We start from the raw sequence: 25,609 nt of genomic DNA, 5'->3' as shown, positions 1-25,609 counted from the left end.
AAACCATATTTCTCAGCCTCACTTTATACCCTTATAAACTATTAGGTACCCCGCAAAGAGTTTTCATTTGTATGGGAAATCGAGATAAATCTGACAAACAACCGGAAAGGCCAGTGCACCGAAAACTACAAGATATTACTGACAGAAATTAAAGAAGACCATAAATAAGAGAGAAATACCATGTTCAAGGGTAAGAGGACTCAATATTGTTAAGACATCAATTCTCCCCAAACTGTTCTACAGAACCAAGGCACTCCCAATCAAAATACCAGCAGGCTATTTTGGAGAAATTGTCAGACTGATGCAAAATTCACATAGCAATGCAAAGAACCTAAAATAGGCCAAACTTTGGAAAAAAGAAGAAAGTCGGCAGACCAACACTACCTGATCTTGAGACTCATTATAAAGCTACAATTATCAAGGCAGTGAGGTATCGGCACCAAGACAGACATCTAGATCAATAGAATAAAATGGTACAAAAATAGACCTATAAATACACAAACAACTGATTTTTGACAAAGCTTCAAAGGAAACTCAGTGGAGAAGGGATAGTCTCCTGAAAAAATGATGCTGGAACAATCAGATACTCATACGCAAAAAAAAAAAAAAAAAAAAAAAGAAAAACTCATCCATATCTCACACCATAATATAAATTATCTCAGAAAAGAGCACAGACTTAAATGTAAAACCCAAAACCATAAAAAGTCTCTAAGAAACGTTAAGAGAAAACAATGGTAATATGGGCTATGCAAATATTTCTCATCTAAGACTCTACAAGCATAATCCATGAAAGAATAAATAAACAATATGAATATCATCTAAATTAAACACTTCTGATCTTAAAAGATACTGCTCAGAATATGAAAAGACAAGACTGGGAGAAAATGTTTCCAATTCAAATATCTGATAAAGGATTTGTATCCATAATATAAAAAGAACTTCTAAAACTCAGTAATTTAAAAACACTACAATTTCAAAAATGGGAAGATTTGGAATGACATTTCACCAAATACGATATGCTAAAAGATACTTCACCAAATTAGTGCATAAAAAGATGCTCAATACCATCAGCCATTAGGGAAATGCACATTAAAATCACGACATACCAATATACCCCTATTAGAATGGCTCCAATTTTAAAAGAATGATCATAAGAATTTCAGAATTTAAAAAGAATGACCATACCACGTGTTGGAGAGAATTTAAAAGAACTAGAACTTTTATACACTGCTGGAGGGAGTATAAGATGGTATTAACGTCCCTGTAAAACAGATTGTTGGCAGTTCCCTAAAAAGAAAAACAGACCTACCATATGATTTAGTCATTCCATTCCTAGGTATTTAGCCAAGAGACAAGAAAGCATAAATCCATATAAATATTAGTACACAAATGCTCATAAGAGATTTATTTGTAACAGCCAAAAACTGGAAACAACCCAAGTGTCCAAAAGTTGGATGGATAAACAAACTGTGGTATAGCAATACAATGAAATACTACTTAGTAATAAAAAAAAGATATGATTATAAGAGATGATTCTCAAAAATAATTGTGCTGAATAAAAGAAGGCAGACCCACACACTTACCTTCTACCCCATCCCCCAAAAGACATACTGTATGGTTCCATTCATATTAAGTTCTAAAAAGCAAACAAATCTGTAGGGACAGAAAGCAGATCAGTGGTTGCCTGGAATGAGGCATGGGGCGTGAGGGAAGGATTACAAAATGGTACTAGGAGACATTTGGGTATGATAATTCATTATTGGTTCATTACTTTGGCTGAGAGGGTGATTTCACAGTTATACACAGGCCAGACTCACCAAACTGTACTCCCTGTGTACAGTTTGTTGTATAATGAGTATATCTCAATAAACCTGGTTCAAAATTTTCAGGTGACCTTAACAAGCACTGTTGGTGAAGTGGATAAGGCAGAAACTAAACAGGAGTGGCTGAGAAGTGTGAAAGAGGATGGAGATTGCATTTACAGACTATTTCAGAGTTTTGGCTTTTAAGGAAATCAGGTAAATTGAGTAGTAACAGAAGAGCAGAGTGTAAATATTGGAAAGCCCAGATCATGTTTAAATGGTAAGGAATGGAGAAGTTAAAGATTCAAGACAGTAGAACACTAATGATTAAGACCCTGAAGAGGAAGGAGGGAGGTGAAATCTAGAACCCAGGTGGCAGCATTAGTCTTTGACAAGAAAAGAGACACATCCTCTGTTCCAGTAAATAATAGCAGGGTAAGCAGAGGACAGGATCAGATAAAGGGGAGTGTGCAAATTCTGTGTAAGAAGTCTGAGGACAATAAACTGTCTTGTCTCTATGATACCATGACAGAAGGTCAATTGCTGAGGGCATGTATATGATACATCTAAGGATTTCAAAGGTTTGAAAGGTACAAAGAAAAGCGTTAAATGGTCATTTCAGAAACTGAGAAAATAAGCTTTATAGAGAACCATAGTAGTAATATTGCTGGGCTCAGTTCAGGTTGATGATCAAGAATTTTTAGCAATTTTTTTCCAAGTTAGCTCATCCTCCACCATCACTCAGTAAAGGTCTATCCAGGAAGGGACTTTGTCAGGTATATGCGATAAAAAAAAAACACAAAGTCAGGTAAGGACATTTCAGGTATCTGCAAGACTGTAAGGATGCACAGTGGATTCTACGCTGGGTAAAAAAGGAGGAGATAATGAGAGAAAATAAAAGTCAATGAATGGATTAGGGCTCTGGGTAAGGCAGAACACTTGCAGTACAGGCATTTAAGCAAGCGAGCTAGAAAGATAAAAGATTATTGTTGGAGAATGGAAAGTCTGAATTAGCACTCTGAAATGAGAGTTTTGCTGGTGATAACATTTAGGGCATGACCATGAGATGGAGAGCGGGGAGTAGAGAAAAATTCTGCTTCTTGTATCTGACAAAACTTGCTTATTTGATGTGACTCGCTATCTGTATTCACATGGTCCTTTAATGTGCCAATCTAATCCAGCCAGTTACAATCCCTGTCCAAACTCAGGAAGTACCAATATTCCACCCATCCCTCCGGATCTGGAAAGTCTCAGGCCAGCCCAGACTCTTCATGTCCATATCACACATAAGTACCTATTTATGAGGATCCCGTTTTCTAACTGTAAGGACCTCATGATTTAACACCTCACTCTACACTGGTTAAACCACCATCCTGCATTTGCTCAGGTGTTCTCATCAAGTTACAAGCTTCATGTAAAGAAAGAAAAGGGTTCATTTCTTTAGAACATACTCAATACCCATTTTCTGCAAAGCACTGTATTAAGTGTTATATTTATGTTTCTTTTAAATTCTGACAGATTCAGTGCTGCGCTAGGTGCATAAAACCCTCATAGTTGAAAAATAAATCTAAAAGGGGCAAAAAATAAAGAGAGTATCTAAAGAGGCCTCTAAAGACAGAAAGTATATAATAAATTTTCTGTGGAAATTGATGTGCTCTGATCAAGTCTGACGTAAGGGTAAAAACCTCAGTAGCCAGACAATACACAAATAAACGAGCACAGCTGTGCCCCAGGAAAGCTTTCTTTATGCACACTGAAATTTGAATTTCATATAATCTTCATGTATCATAAAATATTCTTCTTTTCATCTTTTTTCCCAAACATTTAGAAATGTAAAAACCATTCTTAGCTCACAGGCCATACAAAAACAAGAGGTGGACCAGATTTGGCCCGTAGGTCACAGTTTGCTGACAATTGCTTAAACTGAAAAGTTAAACACTAATAAATATTAATAAAATAACAAATATAACATGCTGTATTTAAACAACTATTTTTTTCAAGTAAAAAGTTTCAAATAATCACTTCATGGATTATTTCTGTAATTTATACAAACTGGTACTTAGAATTACACTACCTTTTCTCTGGTATCACTTTTAACTTGCTCATCTTGAGTTACTTCATTTCACCATTGCAGATAATCTAAAAAAAAAAAAGTGAATGATATTAGATGCACATTTCTGTAGATGTCATAAAAGCTATACAACTGGGAAGTTTTGATTATGGGCAACACAGGGTAAGACCGGAAACCAAAGGAGAATGTTTGAGCTTTATGTGCTTCTGGCAGCTCACTTCAATGTGCAATGTGTGACTATTAAATTACCTACAATCAGCCAGTAAAATGTCATCAAAAATCCTGGTGCTACAAAAATGCAAAAACTTGACATAACACAACTTACGATATAGCGCCAAGATTTCTTTTGGGACAGTTCAAATTACCCTTCCTGTTCTAACACTTCACTTTAAAATGCTCAAACTGATCACAGCATCCTGTGATTCGCATATGGTCCACCATTCACGTAGCAGTCAAATACTAATAATGTATGATTATTTCTATAGGAAAGCACTTTTTAATTAACAACAGATTGTTTAGACAAAACATCATTTCATTTCATTTACTTATGTATATTTTTCTTCAGTCAATACAGGTTTCATCTTTAGAAAGTACATATTACACATTTTAAAACCTTAACTCTTCATTTACACAATTTTTTATAATTTGTCAGACTTATTTTACAACTATTCACCCACCCACCCACCCCCAAAAAAGACCCAGTATCTTTTAATTTTACATACCAATGCTTATTACTACAGTAGATTTTGTGGCATCACAAGAAGTTTAAAAAGTACTGCCAATTCAATAAGTTATTCACATCCTTCTGCAATATTTAGGAATGCTGTATTTGAAGAAAAATAAACATGCAAAAAAAGAGACTTCAAATTGTTTCACATAATAGGTTTATAAGATATAGGTATTCTGAATGTTTTTCTTCAATAATAAAGAACTTTTACTTCAACAAAATACACATGATTTAACTCAATTATAAAAGAGGAAAAAAGTATTTAGGATTATGTACAAAAATTACATAGGCTGTTTTTAAAGTTACTAAGAAATTTTTAAATTGCTAACTATTTTTTCTTTTAATTGACTTTCTTGAAATGACTGCAAAGTCAAAGTAACTCTTTCCAATTTCCAAATTAATTACAAGCCATTATGCATCCAAAAGGGGAAAATCCTACGTGTTTTGTTCAAAAGTGCTGTCGCTGCCATGAACAGAAGTAAATTAAACTACTTCTACTTGTTGCGTGGTATGACTTTCTCTAAAATCACATTAACGGCAAGCATTCCCACGGGGTGAGGGGCCCAGGGTAACAGTAGCAGTAACACTGATGCTGGCGAGCAAACTGAAATGGGGTGACAGTCCCAAAGGGTCCCAGACTTCAGCCGCAGCCTCCAACTCCGATTGGAGCACTTCTGTGAGAGACAAGCTGCTTCTTAAAGAGTCTGCGGAATTCAAAGCGAATTTACCTTGAACATGTAAAGTGCATTTTCCGGATCCAAACAAGCTTCAGTGCTTTCAGCAAACTCTACCTCCATCCTCCCAAAATGAAGTATTTGACCAGGATCACAAGCTTACTGAGAGAACATTCAGATGACGGCATGGGCTGGACTCCCATGAGGACACTGGAGGATGTTGTTTGGGGAGTAAACTCTGTGGATCCTCTGAATTTTGATGATGCACTGAATATTGAAGCTACAGAACATCATTTGTGGAACAAGGGAGACTACCGGAATACAGCTGAAGACTACATTTAGCATTATGCCAGATGATAGGAGAGACTGCAGGGCCAAAAACTGCATGTTCTAAGTTTGCTTCCAACTTAAATCAAAAGGCAGCTCTCCTTCCCAGTCTTCTGCTTTCTGGGACTTATGAATCCCCAGGAAAAAGGTCAGTTCTCAACCCCACTATCCTAGGGCTAAGCCAGTATGTCCGTTAAGATCACTTTTTCTTATTGAAGCCTGAGGCCAGAGTTCTTCAAAGTCCAGGAAAAGCCTTCTTTGTGCTGTGAAAGCTTGTGTTCACTACAGTACGGTGTGACAGAAAGAGCAGAAACCTACAAGCAGAAGTGCTGCACTGCACAAAGTCTGTGGCTTTGCCAAGCAAGTGTGACAAAGCAAGAAAGGGGCAAAGAAGTTGAGACCTTACACAAGGGAGTTCAAGATCAAGGTGCTGGCAGTTATGGTGTCTGGTGAGAGCTGGCCACATGGCTCTCGCTGTGCTGTAGCAAGGTGGGCAGGGCAAGGCAGTGCTCTTGGGGTCTCTTTTACAAGGGGACTAAACTCCTTCAAGAGAGCTCCACCCTCAGGACCTAATCACCTACCAAAGGCCCCCCTCCAAACACTATCACACTGGGGACTGGATTTCAACAAATGGATTTGTAGGGACGTGACAGTCAGTCTGTGGCAATATCGGGATCACTTCTGAGATGTGGCCGACCTCACATTTATTTTAAAGTATTTTAGGAGGTTTAGGAAAATGGACATGTAACAAATCTTAACAGTGCTTACCTCTAGGAATGGGGGTGAGTGGAAGAGGGTACTGGAAACCAAGGTGATAGAGAACAAAAAAGGTCTTTGATTTCTTATGTTTTGCTATATTGTTTTACCATCTTATTTTGAAATTATTGTAAATTCATAGGAAGTTGCCAAGATAGTACAGAGAGGTCTCATGTTTCATCTCCCAGTTTCTCCCAATGGTTATGTGACATTTCATGCTAACTACTCTCATATAGTATCAAAGCTAGGAATTTGACATTCATACATGTGTCTCTAGTCCTATGGCATTTTATTACATGTGTAATTTTTGTAACTACCATGTTTTCCTATATTTTACAAATACTAGAAAGCATGTATTTATATTACTTGAATAATTAATTTTAAAAAGATGATGAAAATCACTATAATCTTAGCCATTCATTCAACAAACGTTAATGGCCACATAGCTTCAACTGTGTATAGCCAAAGAATGTATTTCCAAGAAGTGCATTTGATACAGCTGATCTTTCCTTCTTCTTGGAAATACTTTATTTATACGGCCATACTTTGTTTTCTGCCTACTTCACTGCCACTCCTTCTTAAGATTCCTTTATTAGAATGCCCCAGGGCTCATTTCTTGTCCTTTTTCAACTCCAGTCTCTTCCTTGGTGATCTCATTCAGTCTCATGACTACTCAGCATCTTCACTTGGCTCTCTAACAATGTCACAAACTCAACAAATCCCAAACTAATCTTCTGACTCTCCCTTCCCTTCCCAATGTGCTCTAACCTCAGCTTTCCCCAACTGCAGTCGGAGAAAATTCTGTCCCTGCAACTACTCAGTCCAAAACCTTAGCTTCCTTCTTGACTCCTGTTTCACACCTGACATCCAATCCATCAGGAAGTCCTGATAATTCTACTTTCAAAATATATCCAGACTCTGATCATTTCACATCGACTACCATGGTTGGGCCACTGTCCCTAATTAGCCTCCCTTCTACTTTTGGCCCCTACAATCTATTCTCAACACAATATCCTGACTGATCCTTTTAAACCCTTGGGGAAAGAAGAGGAAAAAAAAAAACTTAGATAAATCTTTCACCACTCTGCTCAAAGCCCAGCAATGCTGCCCATTTCAACAGCATTAAGGGTTCTAAGGGAATACCCCAGGCCTTCCCTCTCTAACCTCCTCTCCTACCCACAGCTCTTCTCCCTCACTGCTCTAGACACCCTGACTCGGCCTCCTTGCCTTCCACCAACATGCCAGGCGCACCCTCACCTTACTGCCTTTGCCCAAGCTGTTCCCTTTGCCTGGAGCGTTCTGCCAGACATCCCAATGACCAGCATCCCAATGACCAGCCAACTTGCATACATCCTTTGCTCAAGTATCACCTTTTCAAGAAAGCCTATCCCAACAGTCCTACTTAATGCTGTAAATCACCTCCAGACCCCAGCACACCTACCGCCCCTTGCCTCAACCTACTTCTGTCTTTTTCTAGAGCACTTAACACTTTCTGTTACGGGAGGGCTCACAAATAACGGAACACTTTGAAACCTGTACTACTCAATGACCAATTTATATATGAACAGGTATCAAAACCAGTCTTTAAGGGAACAATCAGTTTATTTCTATACACTTACTAATGCTCAACACACGCCCCCGCCACACCACATACATCGACCCAGTCATCTAAGTCGTCCCAGAGCCTTAGCAGCTTATCACCATCGGTGACTACAAAAGCAAACACGATGGGTTCCTTCATTTCCACAATGTTTTGAGGAAAAGCAGCAGCAACTCAAGGTTCTTGCTATAGCCACATAAGATGTCACATGGTTTACTAGCCTTCCTCGTTCCCGCCCGCTCAGAGATAGCCACTGCTATGGATTTCAGTGATGCTCCTCCTGCTGCCTGGCCCTGAGAGTGAACAAGGACATCTGTAAACCTCAGGTCTTCCTGACATAGGAGGACAAAACTTAAAAGTAAAATTGAACAGCATTTTCCCTTTCTTTTCAAACAAGTGTAAGACTGAATGAGGGACCCTTTCTCAATCTTCTGTGCAGGCTGAGGACTTGACTTTGAGGTGAAAGAATTTTGTGTGCTGCAGTCTGATTATAAATTCAAGATGAGATTTACTGATCTGCTCCTAAAAAATTCTGGATTGCTGTCAAACAGCAGTGCCCTGCAAATCACAGGAAGGTAATAACATTTTGCTGCTGGTTTTCAATTTCTCACACGTGTAAGGAATTTTTTGTTTAACGAGCATCAAGAGCAAGGAGGAAATTATCTCACGTCAGTTGAAAATGAAATCTGTGAATGGTAATTTCAAGTTTAACAAAGGAAAACAAAAGACAAGTGTCACATGAAGGAGACAAACTTCACTCTTTATTTTTAGTTTTAAAAAATGACAACTTGACTGTATAAAGCCCTTTCATAAAAGATCAAGTAATCAACACACATATATATGATTATTTGTAACTTCTGGACCCATATTTGGGCATCAGTCAATTAAAAAAAAAACCTTGTTTTTTTTCAAATTCTGGTATAAATTATAACAGGCTATATTTTTATTAATATTCGTTTGGCTTATGGTGTTTAGTAGTTCTGCTACGTGTACTGTCGATAATTTTCATGTTTGTAGTTCATGCTAGTTCAAATCAGTTTATAGTGGTACTGGCAAAAAGATGGGCAAATAGCCCAACACAATAGAATCAAAAGTCCAGAAAGAAATACACATAATCATGACCAACTGATTAGTGACAAGGTGTCAAGTCCATTCTCTGATGAAAGAATTGTCTCTTCTATTGTGGAGACAACTTCATTTCCACACGCAAAAGAATGAATTTGAACCTCTACTCACATCATATATAAAAATTAACTCAAAATGAATCAATGACCAAAATATGAGCGTTAAAACTCATGGAAGAAAACATGGAGGTAAATCTGCACGGCCTTGAATTTGGCAATGGATTCTTCGTTACAGCAACAAAAGCACAAAGAACAACAACAAAAAAAAGATCAACTGGACTTGAAAATTAAAACCTTTTGTCCATCAAAGGACACTGTCAAGAATGTGAGAAGACAACATACAGCAAGGAAGAACATATCGTCTAAAATCCTTTTGTCATTTGACTTTTTTCCCTAAGAACCTTGTCACTTGAAGTCAGAATATTTTCTCTAAGGTCTGGCAGAGAGTGGTTCAGCTGTTTCTTGTGATAGCAGATGTTTGCTAAGGTGCCTGGACTTGAAAATTAAAACTTCTGTTCATCAAAGGACATTGTCAAGAAAGTGAAAAGACAACATACAGAATGGAAGAAATCATACATCTGATAAGGGTTTAATATCCAGAATATATACAGAACACCTATAACTCAACAGTAAAAAGAGAGCCCAATTTAAAAGATGGGAAAAGGACTTAAACAGACATTTCCTCAAAGAAGATATACAAATGGCCAATAAGCACATGAAAAGATGCTCAACACCATTAGCTATTAGGGAAACAGGTCAAAATCACAATACTACTTCACATTGGAATGGTTATAATAAACAAAACAAAAACAGTAATTAAAAGTGCTGTCAAGAATATGATAAACTAAAACTCTCATACATTGCTGGTGGAAATATAAAATGGTACAGCCACTATAGAAAACAGTCTTGTGGCTCTTCAAAAGCTAACCAGCAATTCTACTCCTTGCTACATACCCATCAGAACTGAGAAGAGGGACTGGAGTAGACAACTGTACATCAGTGTGCACAGCAGCATTAGTCACAACACCAGAAGGTAGAGACAACCTAAGTGTCTACCCAAAGGTGAAAGGACAAACAAAATGTGGCACAGTGGAGTGTCATTCAGCCATTGAAAGGAATGAAGTTCTTCTAACACATGCTACAACATGAACGAACCTCGAAAACATTATGCTAAGTGAAATAAGCCAGAAACAAAACAACAGATATTGTATGCTTCCACTTATATAAAATATCTGTAACAGGCAAATTCATAGAGATCTAGAGTCATTTAGGCTACTGGGGGGTGGGGACAAAGGGGAATCAGGAGTCTCTGCTTAATGGTTACAATGTCTGTCTGGGGTGATGACAAATTTTGGAAACAGACAATGGTGACTGTCATGCAACACCATGAAAGTAACTGATGCTACTGGATCATAAGCTTAAAAGTGGTTAAAATGGCAAATTATATGTTAAATTTACCATAATAAAAAAGTAATTTTTTTTAAAAAATCAGCTGACAATATTTATTGAAACTGTGTACCAAGCCAACATTTTGAAAAAGAATTGAATCCCATTTTAGCTTATTGCCAGTTATTTGACAGAAATTTATTATCTTCACCATATGAGTTTTAAAAAATCATGAAAAGGAAAGAGATTAGTTTCCAGAATGGTAGACTAATTTTAACTATCTATTTTTCAGCTAAGGTTGGTTAGTCTTTTTTTGTTTGCTTTAAATAAAGAAAAATAAAACTACTCTTGTGCAAGCCATATGCCACAAGCCATACTTTATTAATATATCTTGTATAGTAAAAATTTGTGGTAATACTCTTAGGCCTCCTTGGATAAACTAAAAAAAAGAAACACAGTAGGAAATCTAGGAAAAGGAAAACCTGTCTTTCCTGTCTGCATTACCAACACACATTAGAGTTTATATCCTTTGTGGGGATGGAGATCCATACAAAGGAATAGACCAATGGACAGCCAAAGTAAACAGATGCACAGAGAAATATCATTCTCTAGCAAAAAGCATTAGCAATCATTACTGAAGGCCTGTGTTACAAGGCCTAAAACTTCAGCTTTGAGCCTCAGAGGGCCCCAAAGGGATAGCCAATGGAAAGGCTCCTTGCCTGGATAGTTCCACCATCAGCTGAACCAGCGTGCACTCCATTCAGTTCTCAACCGATCTAGATTCAGTTCCCTGCCAGCCCTCAGAACTATTCAAACTAATCCCATCCTCCCATGGGAGTAGGGAGTTGGTGGGGGTGCTTCATCCTTTGGTTACTACAAAGCCTGTCTCCCATAGATCACGTGGCCAGTTCTGTTCCCAAGTGCCACTCCCATGGGTGTGAGTATATATGACTGACAAACTGCTGTCAATCTCAACTCATCAGTGTCAGGTAGTGGCCATCTCGTACAATTTAGGACAGGTGATCCCTCCACCAGTGGACAGAGTAGGAGGAGGTCAGAACAATTACTATATCTAAACCTTCTGTTCACGCTAGTATCACAGCTGTAGTATCACATCATTTTTACGGAGGAGTTCCCTGAGACCTGAAAATTATTTCATAAATCCTCCAGGGTATAAAAATTGAGAAAGTCTCTCGAAGACAGGGCTGGTATAGACCAGAACAGTTCCAGTGTGGTTGTACAGCTGGTTAAGTATGGAGAGTCCTGATCACCAAGGCCTCCTAATCACAACATTTTCCTGATTTTAAACCAGCAGTGAAGATCTACAGGCAATCTCACAATTAGACAGGAGGCCTCTTACTCAAAAAAAAAAAAAAGACAGTACTTTCCTGGTTTCCTCGGTTGAGTGCAGAGGTTTTGGGAGTTGTTCCCTGAAGCTCAACCAAGAGTTTCTTTCTTCAGATATCTAGACAATCCCATAAACAACTTAATGCCTGTGCCAGATATTAATGTATTGCCCCTCATCTACAAATTCATCCTTTTAGCCTATATTGTGAAAATGGATTTATTATGCACTTAAAATACTAATTTCTTGGCCAGCTGGCACAATGTTAAGCTTTGTCAAGAGGTCACTGGAAAGACACCACAGAGGAAAAGGATTTTTGCTTCCCGGTTCCAGTGTGCTCACGTGGCTGCAGCGGACAAGGCTTCTCCAGGACCCACTCCTACGAGGACAGCTTCTCCAACACCAGACTCCTGCAGCAAGTGCAGCTTCTCCAACAGGAGTCAGGCAGTTTTGCAGCAGAGTGCTTCCGGCGAGTCACCTCCCCAGGGACAGCTTTCCCTGGCGCCCTAAAGGGCAGGTGCAAATTCTACCAGTGCCATACCTCAGCTACTTGACTAGAACGTGCCCTTTGCAACAAAGCCCAGACCTCAGTGAGCTGTTTAGCAACCTATAGTAAATATATCCTCTCTGCTGTAGTTACATAAAATGGAATCTGTTCTCTACTTGTTTCCTCTTTCAATAAAGAATTTTGTGAGAAAAAAAAAAATCACACAATATCCTCAGAGATTAGATAAATGCATGACATTCATTTTTAAATTAAGAAGCAATATTAATTATACATAGCCAGGGTTAATAATGGCATTCTGAGTTTTTGATCCAAAAGAGGATTAAAAAAAAAAAAAGCTGCATTAAAAATCTGTGCTATCACATAAAAATCCACAATATACACTTCCTTAAATTGGGGGATGCTGTCTGTATGAGTTGACTTTTATATATTTAAAGATGCCTTACACTAGAATTAAATGTGGGAATCTGGTCTTGGCAGAAAATCATACAAGCAAGATAAACTTGCTCAAGGCTAGCCCATACATAAGGAAAAGTAAACAATTTTGTATATTCTAGATCAAGAAAAATACAAAGTTTTGGATCTTCTGAATTCGTGAAATTTTCCTGATCTTTGGCTCTCAACTAGAACTAGTTTCAGAGCCAAGAAACCCTAAAAACTGAAACCCTCAGTTCTCACTGGCGTAAGCCTGGAATCAAGCTCATTAGTCATGTCAGTAAGTGTGCATACACACACACAAGGCATCAGTGAATTTCATACATGTAAGCTGTCCTAATTTTCATTCCACAAACAAGCTACGGAAGAAATTCTGACACACAGCAAAGGTAAAGTTGTATATTCTAAGTATGTAAGGACTTCAAATATACATGGTTTTAAATTTATTTCAACTCAAACTGCTAAAGAGAAAAGAAATGAAAAGAAAAAATGCAAAGAAATATACAGTGTTCATACTCCAAAGTGTCACCTAAATCTTTTAAAAACAATCTGAGAAAATGTGATGTCCTTCTGGCTTGCCTTGTTTTAAACAACTTGGTCCAGTTCCCATTCAACCAGAGCAACCTGACTATTTTACTAAAGGGTCTCCCCACAAGATATCAACAGGCAAAAGAGCTTCCACTGTTTAAAAACGTTTGAGAAACATTGCTCTAATCAACAATGAAAACCTTCGCTGTTAAATACTGGATAAGTATTGTTCTTGTCGGAGTGATTGTGGGCAACTAGGAAACAACTGCTGTTAAAGAAGATCTGGGCAGCTGATTCTACCACGGGGAAGAGGGAATCAAGTGCATTGAGAAGGCATTGTCTTTTGCCAATGTTCCCTGTTTCATCATCTGAAAGGAAAAAAAGTAATAGCTTTGCAAGAACATAAGGGAGCAACTATTCCCCCACACCAGCTATGTCAATGTGATGGAAAATTGCAAATCCTGGTTATTTAAAATGAAAGATCCCAAAGAATATGCTCATATCCTTGGCAACATAATTAAAGGAAAAAGAAACGTTGAAGGAAGAAGGTAAATAATATCTTGTCTAAAGGAAAAAGGAGTAACATTTCCATCAGTAGGCAGATAGAGATTATTACCATTAAATTAAGAGAGAAATACATACACTGGACGTGGTCTGTGAATATTAACATACCTTAAATTACAGTATTGAAGTATATATATTCATCTAGTTACCCTAAACATATGACATTTGATGACTAGTTTATTAATGTTTTAACCCAATCTGCAAACAAGCAAATTTATTTCACCTATATTACTGTTGTTAATTTTATCAAAAAATGTGGATAACAGTAAACCTACAAGAAGGTTATACCTTTTACCTTTCCTCATTATGCATCCTCATTAGAAACACAAGAGTTTGGATGGCTCACACACTACTCCACAAAAGATATTCTGGTACTTAGAAAAGTCTAATTTGTTCTGCTATGTGATGCTTTAATTACACTTCAAATAATAGAGTTTTACTGTAGGAGGAGCAGAATCCCACTACACTTCAATTTAATTACTTTACTTAAGTGGGGAGGGTATAGCTCAAGGTCATGCTTAGTATGTGTGAAGTCCTGGGTTCAATCCCTGGTACTTCCATTAAAATAAATAAGCCTAATTCCCCCCTCCTTAATTAATTAATTAATTAATTAGTTAATTTTTTAAAAAAATTTTAAAGAGATGTTTCAAAAAAATCAAAATTATAACAGCTAAACAAAAAACTGTTTATTTAAAATAACTCTAGCCCCAACTCTGATTCCAACTATTTCTAGATTTAAATGCCAAAATTCTTTAGTCCATATAGGGATGGATGACGTTAAAATTCTTATCTTGAAACACACATTTTCCTTTCCTCTAACCTATGACTCTGACTCACTAAAATGGTTAAAGTTGTGTTTGTTTGTTTGTTTTAAGGAAAGTACCAGAGCCCTAAGTCACCTCCCACTAGTATCCCAATAAGAATCAAAATATACAGGACATGAGGGAATCAAAAGGCTACAAGGCATATAAGAAACAAACAGCAAATGACAAAAGTTCCACCTTATGATAAATTACTTCAAATGTAAATGGATCAAACTCTCCAATTCAAAGGCAGAGATTGGCAAAATGGATTTTAACAACATGCTCCAACTATATGCTCTCTATAAGAGACTAGCTTCAGATACAAAGGCACAATAGGTTGAAAGCGAAAGGATAGAAAAAGATAAGCCATGCAAATAGTAACCAAAAGGGAGCAGGGGTGACTATACTAATACCAGACAAAATGGATTTTAAATCAAAAAATGTTACAAGAGACAAAGAAGAACACTACAAAGGTTCAAGGAGTAAGAATAACATTTAAAACAATTCATGCATGGAATAACAGATCATCAAAATAGATGAAACAAAAACTGACAGAATTACATAGCAATACTATTCACAATACCCCAAGACATGGAAACAACCTAAATGTCCATTGACAGATGACTAGATAAAGAAGCTGTGGTATGTTTATACAACAGAATACTACTCAGCCACAAAAAAGAATAAAATAATGCCATTTGCAGCAACATGGATGGACCTGGAGATTACCATTCTAAGTGAAGTAAAGCCAGAAAGAGAAAGAAAAATATCATATGATATCACTTATAAGTGGAATCTTAAAAAAAAAAAAAGACACAAACGAACTTGTTCACAAAACAGAAACAGACTCACAGACATAGAAAACAAACTTATGGTTACCGGGGGGAAAGGGGCTGGGAACAGACAAACTGGGAGTTCAAGATTTGCAAATACTAACTTACTATATATAAAATAGATAAACAACAAGTTTCTTCTGTATAGAACAGGGAACTATACTCACTAATTTGTAGTAACATATAATGAAAAAGAATATGAAAACGAATATATGTATGTATATGTATGACTGAAGCATTATGCTGTACACCAGAAACTGACACATTGTAAACTGAATATACTTCAACTAAAAAAAAAAAAAAAACCGCAAACCCTCCCAACAAAGAAAAGCCCCAGACCTGATGGCTTCACTACGAATTGTTCTAAATATTTAAAGAGCTCAACGCTTCTCAAATTCTTCCAAATACACGAAAAGGGAGCACTTCCTAACTCATTCTATGAGGCCAACATTGCCTTCATACCAAAGTGACACAAAGACATTACAAGAAAACTACAGACCAATATCCCTTTTGAACAATGATCCAAAAATCCCCCACAAAATACCAGTAAACTGAACTCAGCAGCATAAACAGAAATCAAAATCACAATATCACCGCACAGGACACCTATCATCCAAAAAACAAACAAACAAACAAAACCCATACAGAAAATAACAAGTGTTGACAACGATGTAGAGAAACTGGAACTCTTGTACAATGTTGGCGTTGGTGTGAATGTAAAATGCTGCAGCCTCTATGGAAAAAGTATGGTCATTCCTCAAAAAAATTAAAAACAGAATTACCATATGACCCAGCAATTCTACTTCTGAGTACCCAAAAGAACTAAAAGCAGGGTGTCAAAGAAATACTTGCACACCCATGTACACAGCAGCAGCATTAATTCACAATATCCAAAAGGCAGAAGCAACCCAAGGATTCAGTGATGGGTGAATAAAATAAACAAAATATGGTATATACATACAATGGAATGTTAGCCTTAATAAGGAAGGAAATTCTGATACATGCTACAGCGTGGATGAACCTTGCAGACATAAGGCTAAATAAAATAAGCCAATCACAAAAGAGCAAATACTGTATGATTCCACTCATACAAGGCAGACACAGGGTAGTCCAATTCATACTGGTGGTTGCCGGTGGGAGTGGAGGAGGCAGTGTGCTATTACCTAATGAATACAGAGTTTTCGTTTTGTGGAGATGGATGGTAGTAACGCTCGAACAACAATGTGAATGCATCTAATGCCTCTGAACTGCATACTGACAAATGGTTAAAACGTTAAATTTTATGGTATATGTATTTTACCGTAATTTTTACAAATAAATTTTAAGTCAAAATATGGACCAAAAGTATGAATAAGTCAATATGTCAAAAACTGGAAAAAAATAAGTTTCAAATGTAAACACAAATTAAAACTGATGAGATTAAATTAACAGATGAAAGAGATATTTTCAGGACAAAGGGAAAGAAAAAAAAAATCCCAGAAAATTCTAGAGTTGTAACAAGCTTCAGAGATCTCGTGGAAGTCAAACTCTCAATCTGCAAATTAGGCGAGAAGCTAGTCAGGGAGGTTAGTTGTCTTGTATTAACCACCATCAGTCGGTTCTGCCTACACGCCACAAGAAATTGGGCCTACCATAAATCAATAAAAATCTGAAGAGTTCTTGTCAAAAAATATTTTCAGTTCATTAAACTCTACTACATGTAGGCAATGTTTACATTTTTATTAGCAATATTCTACCACAAATCCTTCACTGATCTTATTAGTATTATTCTTCCCAATGTTAGCGATACCCGTATCATCATAACCTTAAATCAGTTTCCCCGTAGGGAAAGATGTGAGGCAAAGACAGCAAGTGCCGGGCACCCCTCCTTAGGATGGGTCAACCTCAGCATGAATTAAGTGACAAATGAATGGAGATTAAGAAGGGAAGCTAAGTGATTTTTTTTTTAAGCTAATGAGCTGGGTATCAAGTGAGCTTTCCATCCTGTGCCTTCATTCTATTTGTCTAACAAGTAAAATCCAAAAAGAGTTAGATTTGATCATTTGTGGAAATGTACTACCAAATCCTTTTGATTTAGATAACGTAATTTCAGAACACTAACACTGCAGTTCCCTTGGATCAACATCTGACTAAAACCCAAAGAAACCTCTCCACTTTCTGCTAATTTTCTGTGCTTTTTTTTTTTTTTTAAGAAGGCCTTTATCGGAACCCAAAAGTTTGAGGCAAAAACAGACTGCAGAGATAGTCGCCACCACTTCCCTTCCCAATCAAAGTTTGGTAGAAATGCTCCATGATTTATACCAGAAGCCCTCAAAGTGTGGTCTGTGGAAACTCTGGGTTCCAACACCCTTGTAGAGGGTCCACGAGGTCAAAACTATTTTCATAATACTAAAACATTATGAGCCTTTTTAACTATAATAGCATTTGCACTAATGGTACAAAAGCAATGGTGTGTAAAATTTCTGGCATCTAAGAGCGAATTATAATGGTGGCACCAAACTATACTATTATTAGTCATTGTATTTTCAAGCACCAGCAATTATTGAAAAGAAAAAAAAAAAGGCTCTGGCTCTGTTTCAGTTAAGAATGTCCCTGAAATAGTAAAAAGCGTTCATTTTATTAAATCTTGACCCTTGCATATATGGCCTTTTAATGTTTTGTGTGAAAAACGGTAAGTAGGCATGAAGCATTCCTTGCTATATACTAAATTACAGTGCTTGATGGCTGTCTCAAGGAAACATGCTTGTGTAACTGAACTGAGAGCTTGAACTAGCTTTTCATTAAACACCACTTCTACTTCAAAGAGTGACTGTGGTTATTCAGACTTAGGTATTTTGGAAGAGGTTCACTCAGAAATGAATGAAGTCTATCTGTCACATAGCAGAAACAACTGGCAATCGTATTTGTGGCTAATGACAACATTTGAGCAAACATCTGACTTCTGGAAAATATCCACCATCACGTAACAACCAGGACAACTTCCCAATAACTTGTTTCTGATGGAATGGGTGGTGATGTTAACAAATGTGATTTTTTGATACTGTATAATAAAAAGTGTCAACATTTGGAAGATCTGGGTAACTCATTGAAACAATATTTACAAATGACCAATGCATGATGTTATAAATTCAGGCATGGGTATAAGATCCATTCTAAGCTCAGACCAATGGATTTTAATATAATATTATTTAAATGTCCATTGACATAATTTCAGATTCCATACTGCAACTGACGAGGAGAAGAAATCTTTCCCCTTTCAGTTCCTCTGGTTGTTCTAAGAATTAAATTGACGTGAGACAATTAACAGGAGAAAATAAAACTTAACTTCATATGTATGGGAATCCCACATACATGAGGTGTCAGAGACATGAGAGATTCAAAGACAAAAAGGTAAAATGAGGTGTATATGCCATCCTGAGCTAAGGAATGGGATAGGGACCTAGGGCTTCCGAGAACAGGAGGGTCATTCACAGGACAGTAAGAAAAAGAGCAGATGTTTGGTAATTAGATGTTTGCCCTGCCATGTACAGGGGGCCACTAGGATAAAATTTATCTCTGGTAATAACTCGTTTTTTTCTGGGAAATATCCCCAATTTAAATTCTAGGTAATTAAGGGAGGGGCAATAATTTCTCTTGAACCCACAAGGTCTCAGCTGCCTTCAGCTCAAAATAATCCTCATAACAAAAGAGGCACATTTTGGGAAGACTAATTCAGAACCCCTACCTAACTAAAAACCACCATAGGCTGAGTTTTGATGCAGTACCAAACAAGAATATCCATAATTATCTGGAGGCTAATAGAATACCCCACCCTTTTCCAGCCATTGTGTGAGGCTGGATTTCTCTCTGTATATATATACTTCAACCCAAACAACATATTGCAATAGACTGAATGCAGAAGCAGATATGAGAATCCTGCTGTTTCTATTAAACCAGGCATTAGAGATTAACCAAAATCTAAAACAGTGCCAGTCTTCTCTATTTTTTTCTTGAAAGAGTCATCTTTCACTAAAAATATGCTTATATTAACATGTAATGGGTTTATAGTTACATTTTAAGTGAACTAACAAAAAATTTGTATCTGTTTTAATTTATAATATAATATTATATAGATAGACACAATCCACAAAAGCTCTCTGTGGTGCTCAATAATTTTTAAGAGTATAAAAGGGTCCTGAGACCAAACATTTGAAAACATCTGATTTAAAAAACAGGGTATTAATAGCAGATCCCCACAAACCAAAAAGAACAAGTAGTACACACACAAAAAAGTTTTTTAACTTTCCTAGGAAAATTACATGAAAGCTGAAAAGGAGCACAATGGCAAATCAAAATTAACCTCCTTCTATGTAACATCCATACAGAATTAAAAAAAAAAAAAAAGAATGCTTAAATGAAAGTGATTTTGTGTATCCTGGAAACATCATGCAATATCTTGATCAGATAAACACATAAATATCCCCATTAGTAGTTTGAATATTTCTGATGGTAGCTCATGACAGCCAAGGAAACACACAATCATAAATTCAAAAACAGGTGATTAAAATAGCAGCCACGGCCACTGCCACTGCCACTAGGGAGACAATCCAAGGTTCTGTCAGAAGGGACAAACAGGAATACTTCAGTCACTCTCCGGCAGCATCTCAGGGCACCCAGCTCAGGGTCTAGCTGTTCTATTTAAAACTAAATTACATGCTTCCAAGACAGGATAGTGAGACTAAACTGTCCCTTAACCCCAAAAGAGCAAATGGGTCATAGTGGAATTAATCTGGAAAAACAGTGCTCAATCAGCCCCAAAGCCCTTTTTCAGCTTACTAGATCCCTCGCACTGACACTAGCAGTAATAATATTTACTCAGCACTTACTATGTGCCAGGCACTGTGGGCTAAGCACTTTACATTACTAATTCATTTAATATTCAAAGTCATCTTAAGAGTACACATCATTATTATCCCCATTTTTGGAGATGAGAACATTGAAGCACAAAGATAAATGACTCACCTAAAGCGAGTTGTTCACACTGGGACCTATGGCCTAAGAGAAGCTCCCAACTTGCAGGGAGCCTTCTGACAGGTTCACCCAGGAACTAGGGAACTTTAAGCAAGAAGAGTAGATTTTGGAAGGTGAAACTATGGAGATTTTTTTAACTCCAAAATATAGAATACAATCCAAATTAGATAATTTCACATGCCTTGGACCTCTTTTCCTTCTGCTGTTGAAGATAAAACCATTATTATATAGGAGTCTAGCTAGGCTATTCCAAAGAGAATAAATGCCTCAGTTCAAGTCAATTGGAAAGGCTTTATAAAAACTGCTTCTACAAAAGCTTAAATTACACCACTACATTTAAATGTTTTGCAATGTTGGCTGATTACTAGGGTAGCTCTACGCCTACACCTTTCATTTCGGTGTTCAGAGTACCCTTCATTTTGGTGTTCAGAGTGAGACTGCAGCAATTCAAGGCAGAGTTTTGAGGTCATTGACAATGAACCTATAACTTCATTGCAGAAATTAACTCCAGCAAAGTTAATGGGAAACAGAACAATCATATCACAACTCCACCTTAAGGATGAGAAATAAGGAGTGGATAAAGCACTGCTAACTATCTCACAACAATTCTATAAGAAAATGCTTACAGATCTTCCAGGGTTTTGTTTGGCTTTGATTAACATTTGGCACACATTTTAAAATATGTACCATTTAAAGTGCCTTAAATAAACTACTACTTTTTTGGCCTACTGAACTCAAAACATTCCACAATACAATTGCAAAAATAACTTTCTGGTTTTCTCAGGGGAAAAAAAAGACAACTTATAAGAGGAATTCAGAGGTTAACAAAGAAAGATTGAAATAAAGATTCCAACATAGACATAAATGGTAAGTGAAAATGAGTGATCAAGAAGGCTGTTTAAAGTCCTTCCTAACTACAAACTGTCCTGCATTATAAACGCTGCTACAATTTTGAACACCTGAAAGGAAAAACAACAACAACCACACAGAATTAATAGTACCAAATAAAATTTCCAGTAAGTCTTAAAATATATTCGGTCATCTGCTGTGCCAGACCTTCAGGCATTTGAGGAAGCTATCTTAAAACGAGAAACAGGCTTTACGTTATTAACATTCACCTCGATGTGTAAAACTCCATTCTATAATGAGTAAACGCCCAGGAAAGGAAACCAACCGATTCAAAACTGCACCGGTACTAACGAGACTTAAAGGCACAGGAGGGAAGCAACTGGAGAGCCCAGCAACCCTTTGCGTTGGGTTGCAAGAGTCCCTGAATACTTGCAATAAGGAACCTACAACTCAAAGGCAGGCTGGAGGGAAACTCTGCACTGTCATCCAGGGCCATTTGATTCAGGTTCAAATCAAATCCACAAGGCGACAACTTGTAAACTGAGAACACACTTCACGCCAAGACACCCACTGACGGAAGCAAACCTAGCCATCGCCGACGTCACACCACATCCCACCTGGAAGGTCGGCGCACCTAGAGGGTGGGTGCTGCGGTGGGTGGGGAAGCGGGGCGCGCGCCGGGACCCGGCCCGCCGCTCCTCGGCTCTGCTCCGCGCTGCACAGCGGCGATCGGAGCTCGGGGACCGAGAGAAAGGGAGGGCAGGACAGGGGGCCGCCTCTGCGGGGACACCGCACTGGGCACCCTCCGCGGGGACTGGAGCGGGGACGACTGAGTGTGGGGGCGGGGTGGGGCGTTTTCCAGAAACCGGCCAAAGCCCCCACCATCAGGGGTTTCCCTCAGACCTGGTCCACCCCCCGAAAGACACGGGTTACACCTGTCAGGTAAGGGGCAGAGGGGTCCAGGGCGCAGACCGTGGCGGGCCCGGGGTCACTCCTCCCGGGCTCCTCCCGCCCCCAGGACGCCGCAGCCGGGCAGACCGGAGGGGCGGAGGGGCGGAGGGGCGGCAGGCAAGCCGCCGCCGAGGGGCTGACGGCCGGGACGCGCGGACGGTGGCGGGGAGCTCACCGGCTCAGGATGGGGCGCTGGCAGGGACGGAGCAGAGCCGCAGCACCCGGCTCGGCGTCGGCAGCGCCCGCGGCTGCTCTCTGGGCGCACGGCGAATCCCTCGCCGCCCGCCGCCGGGTGTTTTCATACAAACCCCGGTGGCAGGCAAGGAGGAGGCGGCGGTGGCGGCGGCGGCGGCGGAACCTGCCCGCATCCCGGGCAACGTCAGCGCGGCGCCCCGCCCACCGCACTCCTCGGCCAGCCGGCTCGCGCGCGCCGGGTGGGAGGGAGGGCGGGGCGCGCGGGCGCGCGCCGGGGTGCGCGCGCGCCGGCAGGAGGGCGGGGCACGCGCGGGCAGGAGCGGCCGTGGGGGCGGGGAGCGCGCGTGGGGAAGCGGGGAGCGCGCCCAGGAGGGAGGGCGGGACGCAGGCGCAGATGTTTGGGGGCGGGGAAGGCGCGGCCCTGAGTCTGGGGCGGGGGTTAAGCGCGACGCCCACCATCCCCTGCAGCTGTCTCTCTACGGAACCAAATGGGTTTCCCGGCGGCTCCCCGCGTCCTGCATGTCACCTTCCTGTACGCTCCCAATTAGAGCCCCCGCCTTTCCCAGGAACCAAGCCCGAGCCCACCTCCACTCTCTTAGGAAGCTTTTAACAGCACCGGACAAGCGGTTAACTCTCCGACCCACGTGGTACCGGGGTGGCATTAGACCCTGGGGACCGCGGTAAAGCTTAGCCCTTTCCTGACCTCAAGGAGAGTCCATAATAAGAAGGTGAAGACAGGCAGCTATCACAGCTGGGCTCCCGGAACACAACGAAATTCTACCTTGTGGCCATACCTCAATAAATTTTATACCTAGTGCTGCAACGAACAAATTGCCTGATTTATTTTCTGTTTTTTGTAACGTTCGTACATATAGTCACGTAATGGTAATGCTAGATTGGCCACTGAAGGCAGGGACGGAGTATTTTATCTGAGCCAAAGTAATGTGTCAGAGAGATTAAATACTGAACATGCCCTTCTGTTTTGACTGCATATAAACACACTATATTCTTAATAAATATTGACATTTACTTTTTTTTCAAGAACATGAATCATGTTTGCTGATGTTTATAGTAGCCGGTAAGGAATGTAAAGTTATTACAACCAGATAGGGAAATAAATTGAGAGCTGTGAGGTTTTTGTTTTGTTTTCGCATAATGTTTAAAAGAAATTAAGCGGGTGTGAAGGCCATTCAAAGGTAATCCAAGGTACAGCATACATGCTTCCTGCAGTTTGCCCTTGGCAGGTGTCTTTATTGATAAACAGGAGACTGCCATTTTATAAATGCCGTAGTTTCCCTGATTGTGAGCACCAAAAGGTAGGTTACAGTGTTTTAAATCATTTTAAAACAACTACCACTCCAAACCACCCAGTCTGAAAAGCATTATCTGAGAACACTTAATTATCTAAATATTTAACATTTCACAGAAATCGCTTATATGTAATATACATGAAACTTGTTCAAAGAGCATCTTCCTAAATGAATTAACCTGCAATATAGAAAGGTATAGATATAAATGTGAATGTGTGTTTTTGTAGAATTTGCATTCAACTTTAACAGAGCGTTGTTAGTGTGGTTTGATGGCCAGGTCACAGATCCAGTAGGTTAACCATACAATTAAATAAGAAGCAGAACCAATCCCTGTTGGTCCCTCAGCTTTCTCAGCACACTTTATTACGATATATAAAACTCAATATAAATAATTGTGTGATGTAGATCAGAGTCTGACCATTAACTGATACTCATTTAACTGGGATTCTTCAAATTAGTCTAGCCTGTGCCTTGCAGGTGTTCAGTAAGTGTTTGCTTATTTTAACTTTGAACTAGTTTGGAGAGAAAGGTGAGCATTGGAGCCCAACTATCTCTTTCTCCTCTTTTGCTGATTTCCTCACCTCCATACCTTTAACAGAGAAACACAAAATGCAACAAACTTTATAATGAAACTGTAGAGCCATAAGATTTAGAATAGTGATAGACCTCTCAAAAGTCTACAGCCATTTCCATCTGAAACCATAAATGTTAGTTGCACAAGCTCAATTATGATGTTTCTGAAACATACCCAGTCCTCTGGAGTTGTAGCCTCTGTAGAATTGTTACAACTATTCAACATCATTCAACAATCATCAATTTATTGAGCACCTCTTATGTGCCAGACACAATCCTCCTGAAATCTTCTGAGGAGCTAAACAAATGATAACATTCAGCAAGATACCTAGCAGCTGTTGTGTGCTGTATTAAAAGGTTGACCACAAAAAACCATGGAGCTGAAGTGCAGTAAGAACAACCTGAGCGGAACCTAAACCAACGGGACAAAGCTGAGAAATGGAGGGAAGCCACCCCAGCATCTCATACAGTGGAGTGGTTCTGGGGGCAAAATCTTCTGCCGTGACAAATGATTTCCGAGTAGTCACATGGAAGGCTGTGAATGATATATGACCCAGACTCAGAATAGCTGAGTTTAAAGATCCCTATCTGTAAAGCACTGCACTCTCTCTCTTGATCTGTGAAATGGAACATAAATATTCCTGCCAAACCTAAAATTTTAAAAATTGGCATACTCTTTGATCCACTTATAGGGATTTATCCTAAGGAAATAACCAGGGAAGTGGCAGAGATTTCGCTATAGGAATGTTTATCCCAGAGTGGTATTATAAACCATCTTAAGTGTTTAAGAGAGGACATCTGGTTAAGCACATTATTGTATATCCATGCGATTGATCACTAAGAAGCCAGTGGAAGAGCAAGAGTTTTTAACCTGGGGCCCAGAAGGTTTAAATCCACAAACAGCCGTGGATTTACCTTGAGGCTAATGAAGTGAGCAGTGGAGAGGGCTCTCTTGGCCCCACACTTATGCAGGCCCCTGGTGAGTGCTAAGTTACAGAGTTTTCTAGATGTGAAGCAGCAGCCAGGTTGCAATCAGGAAGCATTTATACAAAGCATTTCTGATGAATTTCCTGAACGGGTCTCATTTTAAAAGGACCTGAATCTCCAAGTCTCCAGCAAGATATTGTGATTTCTGGAGCTAAAGAAATACTCACATTTATATATAATTTTGTGTTTTTCTTTTTAGAGGGGTCCCTGTAGTATGAGAAAGAGGAAACTTCCCATCAATTTCAGATCAGTTT

The 25,609-nt window shown here is 39.1% G+C and overlaps 1 protein-coding gene and 1 pseudogene across 3 annotated transcripts in view; one reads left to right on the top strand and one right to left on the bottom strand.

Annotated features, from left to right (window-relative positions):
• AGTPBP1 (ATP/GTP binding carboxypeptidase 1) overlaps window positions 1–22,678 on the bottom strand; it is a 133,320-nt gene extending 110,642 nt beyond the window's left edge. For 2 of the 3 annotated variants that reach the window (XM_045504609.1, XM_045504611.1), the window contains exon 1: window positions 1,584–1,624. In XM_045504609.1, the coding sequence (XP_045360565.1) occupies window positions 1,584–1,624 (41 nt within the window). Of the gene's footprint in view, window positions 1–1,583; window positions 1,625–3,876; window positions 3,942–22,465 lie in introns of those variants that run through there. The other variant, XM_074363093.1, reaches the window with a different exon arrangement.
• LOC123611977 (NEDD8-conjugating enzyme UBE2F-like) lies at window positions 4,836–5,631 on the top strand (annotated as a pseudogene).
• Window positions 22,679–25,609: the final 2,931 nt, after the last annotated feature.

This window comes from Camelus bactrianus, chromosome 4 (genome assembly GCF_048773025.1).
Source record: "Camelus bactrianus isolate YW-2024 breed Bactrian camel chromosome 4, ASM4877302v1, whole genome shotgun sequence".
NCBI lineage: Eukaryota > Metazoa > Chordata > Mammalia > Artiodactyla > Camelidae > Camelus > Camelus bactrianus.
The sequence above is the reverse complement of the archived record's forward strand: the minus strand, read 5'-3'. Positions and strand labels throughout refer to the sequence as shown.